Source organism: Solanum verrucosum, unplaced genomic scaffold (assembly GCF_900185275.1).
Source record: "Solanum verrucosum unplaced genomic scaffold, falcon-dt-bn FXZP01001278.1, whole genome shotgun sequence".
In the NCBI taxonomy this organism is placed as follows: Eukaryota; Viridiplantae; Streptophyta; class Magnoliopsida; order Solanales; family Solanaceae; genus Solanum; species Solanum verrucosum.
Genome location: NW_026020317.1, coordinates 1,484,487 through 1,494,189, shown reverse-complemented (window position 1 = coordinate 1,494,189; position 9,703 = coordinate 1,484,487). Strand labels below are relative to the sequence as shown.

The 9,703-nt window shown below is 34.7% G+C and overlaps 2 protein-coding genes across 2 annotated transcripts; both read right to left on the bottom strand.

The window, feature by feature from the left end:
* Positions 1 to 1,398: 1,398 nt before the first annotated feature.
* LOC125835328 (CLAVATA3/ESR (CLE)-related protein 2) lies at positions 1,399 to 1,689 on the bottom strand. Its single transcript, XM_049514449.1, has one exon. It carries the CDS (start codon positions 1,682 to 1,684, stop codon positions 1,463 to 1,465), a length of 222 nt encoding a protein of 73 aa, XP_049370406.1. The 5' UTR covers positions 1,685 to 1,689; the 3' UTR covers positions 1,399 to 1,462.
* A 1,961-nt stretch (positions 1,690 to 3,650) lies between these two features.
* Positions 3,651 to 9,387, bottom strand: LOC125835190 (uncharacterized protein At4g18490). Its single transcript, XM_049514314.1, has 13 exons — positions 9,324 to 9,387; positions 8,733 to 8,859; positions 8,235 to 8,420; positions 7,138 to 8,097; positions 6,783 to 6,971; positions 6,590 to 6,718; positions 6,344 to 6,445; positions 5,669 to 5,851; positions 5,405 to 5,579; positions 5,230 to 5,294; positions 5,110 to 5,149; positions 4,815 to 4,991; positions 3,651 to 3,889 (listed from the first exon to the last, which is right to left on the bottom strand). The coding sequence occupies exons 1-13, from the start codon at positions 9,385 to 9,387 to the stop codon at positions 3,716 to 3,718; spliced, it is 2,571 nt and encodes an 856-aa protein (XP_049370271.1). The 3' UTR covers positions 3,651 to 3,715.
* Between the last annotated feature and the right edge of the window lie 316 nt (positions 9,388 to 9,703).

The following is a 9,703-nucleotide window of genomic DNA, read 5'->3' as shown; positions in this document are numbered from 1 at the left end:
ATTGTTAGGACTGACATTAGAAGATCGGATATCAAATTTATAGTTGATTTGCAACAATTTTGAAACAAAAAATGTATTATTAAAATTTTTCTGTAGCAAATTACGGTGATTGTCATAATTTTGACTAAAATCCCTGACAAATTAGTTACAAAATGTTGAAATGATCCTCGATAACTGTAACTTGTTTTTTAAGAAAAGCTTTTTCCAATATCAAATAATTAAGAAATTATGACATCTAGTGCGTGGATAAATTTTAATATTTAGAAGCCTAACATCGAATAAGATAAATCATGCTTTAATACTATGTAAAATTAGGTTATTAACTTAAGTCTTAACTCACACTTAAAAAAAGCTCAAAAGTAAAGATGATTATCAACACTTATCAGGAGAGTACGTATCTTATTAACTATAGACTTTTTCATTCCTTAACATATTTAAATAGGCTATTTGTGGAAATCAGCAGAAAAAAAATTGTCACACTATTACTGTTATTTACTTTGTTATTTTTTCAGTTACAGATTTCACTTTTTATGGGCAATCACCTAAAGTTTATTTATTTTTTTATTACCTAAAGTTGCCTAATAAAACAAAAGTTTTTTATACTATTTGTGTATCCACTGCTAATATATAAGGCACACCTGTGTCGGTCGACGTGTGTGGTTTCCGGAAATAAAATTTGCGAGGATAATTTAGTCATTTTAGGTTTATTGTGGCTGCTTGCAAATTAAGACTCTTAAAATATCACATGTGTCTCATATATTATTTAAAAAGTATGTTTAAAATATTATAAAAATAACTAACAATAAAATTATAAATAAAATAATATATATTGGGATCGGACTTGTCCGGACTTTTATATCTAGTAGTGTAATATAACATCAGATAATTTGATACTCCCTTGTTTTATTTTGAATTCCTACTTGGATCAAATTCAAAAGTTAGTATCAGCAGATGTTAGTTAAATTCTTGAATGTATTATTTTTTCTACTAGACAACAGTTCAGAGTCTGCTGAAGAATATTAAACTGACCAAAATAAAGACCCACGTACAAGTCACAAAGATCAGAATTCATTAATTCAGCAAAATAAAGAGAAATCATTCTGAGTTTAGTATATTTAACGTAAAAGGCAATACAAAAGGGAAATGTCCAAAAACCATCAGATTATATTACTATTATTATACAGAAGGAAAAAAAACATTCCTTGTTAGTAACTATAATCACACACTGTATCTAGACACAAACTGAGCCAGTTTTGGACTATGTTACTCAGCTCCTTCAAGAATGCCGCCGCACACATGTCAGATCCTCCAAAAATGTATTTACTTTTGGAGAATCTGACAGATGCCTGATGACATTTTTAAAGAGTATGAGTAACATAGAATTTGGACACGAGGATCGATTAATCTTGATTTCTACTTCCCTAGTTCTTACTCAGTCTTGGCAAGACTATTAACTTTCTGATTAGATGTGTTTAAAATGGTGATGAGGGTCAGGTCCTCCTGGACTCACTCGCTGAGGCCACTCGTGTGAGCCATATTTCGCCTTCTCTCTTTCGAATTGTTCCTCCAACGCTTCCCTGGCAATCCTAATAGACCTTATGGGGCGAGCCTCGAGTAATGCAGATGAAAGCAATAGCAAAATAATGCAAGCTAAATACTTGAACTTAGACATTGTATTTATCATTCAAGAATTTGTAACTAGCCAGAGTGCTTCAGAACAGCTAGAGATCAGTCCCATTATATACATTTCTTGTTGTGACTACTCGTAATGTTCGATCATTTTTTTATACATTTGTAGACCTTTAGTTAGAGGAAATTGATTCAAGAAGCATAAAGTTTTTGTCTTTATTTGTATCCAGTAATGTTAAGGCATGAGGTCTGCATTATATTGTCCATTTATGAAATTATAAGTTTATTCTTTCTCAAGAGATACCTAGGAAAATGTCAACCCTCTTTGTGCCAGCTTATCTTAAAAGGTTATAAGTTTGCTTTTTTTGGGCCATGCATAAAGATTTAGTGAGGACCACATGTAAGGATTATGGAGGATGACTTTGATAAAAATAGTGAATATACAGCAGGGAATTCATCTAATTTGAATAGATGCTGATGGGGATAGAATTAAGTTCATTGGCTGAACGGTTTATTATACGTCAACAGCCAATTATAAGCAGATATATACCAAATGGATTGGTCATTTCTGATAAACATGAAACTAATATAGATATAGTGAGCCAAGCAGAAAAAAGAAGAGAGCTTTTTTTAATGCAAAAGCCAATAGGAACTAAGATGAAAACAGCATCTCAACATCAATAGTAAAGTTGTGGATTAGATAAGAAAATTTCAAGATCTTTGTACCATATTATCCGAATTAGGTGTTCAAATAATTTTACAACAACATACCCAGTGAAATCTCACAATTGGGGTAGATAGAGGTGTATGCAGGCCGTAGTACTACCTCGTGGAGGTAGAGAGATTGGTTTTGAAAGACCCTCGACTCAAGTACAGCAAATCAGGTATAGAAAAGAAGAAAACAGTGAAACAACATAACAACTAATAAGAGAAGTAGTAGAAAGGAAGAACAACAACAATAAAATAGTGCAGTAACTAAAACAAAATAAACTTATAATGATAGATATCAAAAGCAAGAACTACAAGAATACGGCTAGTACTACGACAAACACCAACAAGCCTAAGCCCTCGAAAAACAAGACAACACTTCACTACCTTCTAACCTTCTATGTTTATACGTGACCTCCACACCCTCCTATCTAAGGTCATGTCTTTGGTAATATGAAGTTGTGCCATGTCTTGTCTAAATTCGGATAATTTTCTTGTTCAAAATTTAAGACTGTTTTTTCTACCATATCATGTCCAAAGAATAAAAAAAGTCTAACTTTGATAAAGCATGCTGATTAAAGAATGTGATGTCGACAGTTAAATGCAGCCAAAATCACTCTTATCAGCAGATAATGTCTGCCTTCTTCAACTAACATAGACTCAGCATAGCAGGGGAATTGAAATGAAATAAGACTGCGCAGTCAGAATCTTTTACTATAGTATGCTCTAGAAAGTAGGATGTTCATTAATTTATGCACCCCTCAAAGTTAAACTTCAATAAAATTAGAAAGTAGATATATTCTCATTCCTGATAGCCCTGTTTCTCTTGCAAAAAACCTATAATCCTAAGTCGAAAATTTAAAAAATTACTTAACGCATTAAGTGGTCATGTAGGTGAATCCAAGATCTAAAGTAAGAAGTTCAGAATGACCATAGTCTCATTATATTTGTACATTTTAAATATTTTTTTACGTATGCATATATACATAATTCAAGCTAAAAACAATAGAGTTCAATTGAACCTTAAAAACTCGCCTTAAATTCACCTCAATATACAGAAAAGCTTATCAGCTCCGTGATATGGACAGTGTCCTTGTGGCTCCAGTTAACTTAAAAGACCTAGTATTGAAAATTATGTTTACCTAATCTATTAGTTGCCTCCACTCTTTTGACCTAACAATGAGAAACCAACTTTTAGAATGCTTTAACTGCAACCAGTGTTATAGTTATCTGATTGGCATCATACTCTAATAAAGTGAGAGTTGGCATATAATTCTCTCAACAACAAGCCTATAGCCAACGTACGGGTCATCAATCCAGCAGCAAATTTCTGAACCCTGTGTATGTTCTAGGGGGTGAAGGCATACACAACTTATTTTTAAATAGAGAATTGAAATTGTGAAAAGGAAGTGGCGCGACAGTAGGTCAGTAGTAAGGATATCTTCTCTTTATAAATGGGATGGTTAAGCAGAAGCAGCTTATTGTTGTTCACAACAGCTCGAACTAATAGTTCTTTTGCCTCCTCTTGTTTTTTTCTCAGCATGTTGCATATCTGCAAACACAACAAACTATTATTAGCCAGCATGACAGTCTCCAGTCCCATGCCTCAGGTCCAAGCCTCAATGAAGAACAAATTGTTGTTAGCTCAGAGGAAAAGGAGCTAAGTTGAAGACAGTCTCCCATATCATGCCTCAGGTCCTGGCCTCACCGAAGAACAAATTGTTGTTGGTTAGAATAAAAGAAGCTAAGTTGAAGACTGTAGAATTCTTGCACCCCCGTAATGTTTGAACTTTCAGTTATCCACTTGAAAGCATTAAAAAAAGAATAGGCTAGGAGCCTAGGACAGTAATTATTGCATCAACCAATTGGTTTGGGGACACTATTATGTTCCACCAATATAAGAGATACAGTAGCCCACCAACAAAATCAGACATAACAAGTCAAAAATGTCTTGTAGTTCCTCTCTTCTTTTTCTTTGTCAAATTTATGGATGCTTCTTGGACTACTGGGGTGCAGTGAAAAGAGACCCTGCTTTCAAGCATACTGAAATTTTTCACTAAGGTGGAACTCAGTAGCTAGGATTGATACAATGCTAAGGATTTTAAGAAAATTTAAATCCAAAGATATAAACCTAAAGGAACTACTGTAACAATTTCTAGGACCAACAAGGACATGTCAAAATTACCAACAGAAAACAAGTTGAGAGAGAGTGGAATTTTTCTTGTTCATGCAGCCAATATAAAATGGGAAGGTGGTATCATGTACCTAATTCTCAGAGAAGCTTAAAATATGAACTTTTTGTTGTCTGGTTATTTGTTTAGAGTACAAAAATACTGGCTGAACAAGCATTTATCTTTTTTTTCAAAATTGGTGGCAGTGATCACTTCATGAATTTTCAGAATATTTCAAAAGATACTTATACTAAACCAGAAATAGAAAACAAGGAAGAATGAAAAATAGCGGGAAGCACTCCTTACATCTTCAAGATCCTTTGACAAAGTCTGAGCCTTCTTTATGTTGTCCTCATCTTCTATCGCAGAAGGGCTTCCTAACTCTTTGGTGTTCATCCTCGTAGGAACATCACGTAAAGAGATTTGACAATCTTCATATTCGATGGTCTTATTACCATTTACAGAATGATCATGGTCATTAACCTATTAGTGAAGAATGGTGAAGATATTTAAAATGTTGACATGCTTCTAGATTCCAATATAGTGAAACACTTGCAAAACTATGTCAAACATATATTTCTGTTCCTTTTCTACCAATCACCTGTTTGTTGCATATACTTTCTGTACCTTCAGAGGATCCCCTGTAGAATTTTGATGAGTAATCATGCCTACATTCAGCATTGATGAAAAGTTGGAAAACTAACTAATTTTATAGAAAAACCTGCTTCCATTGGGTGATTGTGCAAGACGCTTTGACGGAAGTAGGATCATGAAATCTGAATTTGTCTGCATTAAAAGCTATCACAAATGTCAAAGATGTCCCATAGTGGTTGTGTAACTATGCAGAAAAGTTACTCTTTTTGCAAGGGAAAGTGGTGGAGAAAAGGAAAACAGACCTCTGGTACTTTCCTCTTCATAGACAAGTTAACAGGTGTTTGCTTCAGCGTCTCTTTGGAATTATCTTTGGCTTGTAAAATAGCTTTAAACCCACCATGATGGTCCACAGTTTTTGAGGACTTCAAATTTTTTTGCAACACTGTCTGAGGTGTATCAGGATTTGTACCAAGTTTTCTGCATGTGGAGCATGTGATTGATTGACAGCTTTCAGAAATATGAGAAGGCATATTTTTGAAGAATTTGAAAGAAAAATAGTATTGTACGCTGAAATTTTTAAGCTAGATGTCTCTAGAAGATTCCTGGCAGCTTTAATTGGAAGTGTTTTGTCTCCTTGGCTGAGAGTGTTCTTTGCAGTTGGAATTGGAGCTATGTTCCTTGGAATGGCAATGCTGCATGGGGTGGATGCAGCTATCTGTTGAGTTTTGCTAGGAGGATTTACCCCAGAACTGAAGGAAAACATGCCAAAGATTTTTGGGTTAGAAAATATTTCTATTTTCATTGATCAAGAGAGATATTTGACTGGAATCAAGCACAATATCAGAGCGTTGTATATATGGCTTAGAAATATGGAATTATCATTCATAACAAGTAAGACAGACTTCTAATCTACTGAGACTGCCAAACAATATCTTGTATTACTAATAATTTTGGGTGAAATGATTTCCATATGCAACAAGCATGACTAGCTTAAGAGAAAAAATTCAAATAAATCAGATCAATATATTAACTCTTTATAAAAAAAAAAAAAAAAAAAAAATTTATTAACTCTTTATAGTGCAGGCGTCCAAACAGAAACAATAGTTGCCAAATAAACTAACAAACAAAATCAGCTAAGTAGTCCATGCATGGTGAGGAATAGTCTTATATGCATGTCAAACATTTTACAAGGTGAATTCGATGGCATATCTGGTTGGAAGCATCAATCAGAGGGGAAAAACCTGAAAGTAAGAAGATCTTTACTGCTTGCTTTGCTTTTCTGGGGAGCAGATTTGCCGGTCAACGTTCTTATGTTTTTCGCAGCATCTGACTGGGAGCCCTTGCTAAAGTATTATTATTACGATGACGATGGATTATCAACAACAGAAGTTAGTATTTTTGCAGTTACCATGAAATTACGGTCAGCTAAAGTAAAATGAAACTTGGAAATTAAGCATGATACAAAAAGTAAGTTACCAAAAACTTACATAGAAGTCCCTAAAACTTGGCATCCCTCCTGACTTCCTGTTTGAAGAGGGTTAATCTTTGGCAGAGATCTAGAGTCTGAGGCAGAACCAGCCTTGCTTCCAGTGTCATCATCTTTGTTATCTTGAGATCTGTATTAGATTATATCATATACACTGTCTACAAAATTTCGACTAGTTTATACCATCGGCTTACATTATTTCAGCTGGACGACTCTGTGGTATGGGGCTAATTCTTTTGTTACTAAATGCAGGAACTTTTGTCTCAGTCAGTGATGTTGTTGTCTGCGTCTGTGCTGCAGGTTTAATTGATGGCATAAAAAACTTTGACCTGATGACACCAGTCTCTCTTCTTTTCTCTACTGTCAATTTTTCAGCTACTATTCTGCGACAATTTCAGAGAAAGCAAGTGCACCACAGTATCATAAAATGCATGACAGATACTTATTTTACACCATTCTCTGCAGTAGCTAAGCTCTACAGTTTCCAAGTTAGAAATCCTGGACAGTAATGCTGAATGAATAAAAGGGAGATGGTCTATATTGACCTACTTGCTTAACGAGGATGCAGAAGGCACTGAAGTTGGGCTCTGAATGTTGTTACCGAATTTCATGTCTCGCATTTTTTCTTCGGTAGCATTTGACATACTGTTGGAATGTGTCTCAGTCCTGTCCTTATTGGTCTCCAAAACATGCTTATCACTGTCAAAGTTTCTCCTTTCACTAGCATCTTTCATTGAGGTTGCAACATCCTCCAAAAAGGAATTTTCTAAAACTGACTTATCATAGTTTGTGTCAGAGTCCAAAAGCACCTTTTTGTTTGAAACTGTTCCTACACCTAAGAGACTAACATCCGCAGCCACAGAATTAACATGTTCCTGTAAACTTGAAGAATTATTCCTCCTTGATTCACTCTGTGATATCAAAGAAGATCCCTCCTCTACTTGGCAAACTGTTTCTCGAGTGCTGGTGGATATTTTTTCTTGTAACAAACTTTTTGCTTTTTCCAGTGAAACTTCATAGCCAGCAGATTGCAATTTTAAAATTTCATTGTTGCTCATAGTATGGTTTGAAGATAAACTATGTTTTGTGGTGCCATGACTTTTATCTATGTCAATATGAGAATCAATAATTGAAGTCATCCCGGCCTCTGATGCAGTGTGTTTCTGAACTGTCCCCTCCTCTAACGAACCAATGTCTTTATTCAGATGACTTCCAGAACCTTCATTACCACTTCTCTTAGAAGATGAAAATTCCTTTTCTTGGTCGTTCTTTGCCTTTTCTCTACTCTCCTGGCTTGATCCAAAACTAAAACAATCCTTTTCTTTGTTGTTCTTTGCCTTTTCTCTACTCTCCTGGCTCGATCCAAAACTGAAGCAATCCTTTTCTTGGTTGTTCTTTGCCTTCTCTCTACTCTCCTGGCTTGATCCAAAATTGAAACAATCCTTTTCTTGGTTGTTCTTCGCTTTTCCATTACTCTCCTGACTTGACCCAAACCTGAAATTATCCAACCTGAACCAAACACAGGAGGGGATACTCCACTTAGTTACAATAGAAATACTGAGTCATGTTTTGATGAACTGAAGCATAATTTACGCCTTAGACAAATACAGAGCAGAATATAAAGGACCATCAAAGGTAGTACATACTCAAAATCAAATGAAAAATTGAAGCCATCTCCTTTCTTTTTGTTGACAGCAACAGTGGATTCTTCTTTTGATGTCTCCTTTGATATTTGATCCTTTTTACTTGGGGGATATATATCAAGATCTGACATGTCAATGTTGAAGGACGACATCTTCCCAAAATCAGTATCAAGAGTGAAATCCATATCCCTGAAGAAAGTTCAATGTCAACGTACGCAATATATCATTTCTCCGTTATTCTACATTCTTTAGCTTGTCCTGAATCAAGTCTGGAAAATTGTTTATCAAAAAATACTGCAAATTATAGCATAGAACAACACCGTTAAGAGAGGCAGACAAATAGACTTGCAAGTTAATGACAGAAACCTTAGATCCAAGTACACAATAAAAAGGTAATATACGAGTAAAATAAAAATCATGAATATGAGTATTTGATACAGTAGCTTAGCGAATAAATTAATTATGCAATCAGAAATAGAAACAAGGCCATGCAGGGTTTACTCTTTGTCAAAGTTGAATGTCTTTTTCTTGTTTTTGGATATAGGCCCAAAGTCGAAATCCATTGCATCGTCTTCTCCCATAGACACTGATTTGAACGACTTAAGAAAGTCATTTCCAATATCCAGATCTGTCATAACATAATGTAAACAGTAATTATCCAAGACCTAAGGACATTAACAAATTACTACTGATTTAATAACTGCACTACTCAAGATGTGGATAAACAAAAACTTATTGATAACTCTCTTTTACAAAATTTATGCTTCAATGTAACATTCCCATTTTGAAGGATGTCACCCATATCTGTTGTTCGTGGCATTCTCATTTTCAGAAAGCTAATTATCTGAAATGTCTCTTGTACACCAAGTACTGATGGATCAGCGATGTGAATCTCATCTTGATTGTCTCTTGTAATATTGACTAAAACAGATTTGGTATTACATAACATTACTGTTGAAGGAAGCTATCTGTTTTAGTATGTATTTAATGTTGAAATCAGATCTGTTTAAGTTTTAAGAAGTGCACTTTTCAGTTTCTAATGGTACAAATAGGTTAGAGTCCTAGTAGGAACCCAAAACAAATGGTAAATACCAAGTAATGAATTGTTGTCTTTTGCTTTGACAGTCGAGGATGCTCCCTTCTGTGTTTCTGCCATCTGCACAGAAAGATTGGTTTTCTGTCAAAGGAATAACAAAGTGCTACGAAATCCAACTAAAACAAGAAACGAATATTCCAGAAACTATTTGAATGTGGAGACTGTTCGCTTTCTCAGTGGCAAAGGATATAAAAAGAGAACCATACACTTATTTTCATAGTCTTATGTCTCTTTTCCAATCTCAGAGATACTAATAGAATAGAATTCAAGGATCAGAAATTAAGTTTCCTGGCAATTAAGGAAGCTAAATAACATGATCAATTCATGAGTGCAAAAGAAAATACTATTGAATAAACTGGAAAATAGAAGACAAGTG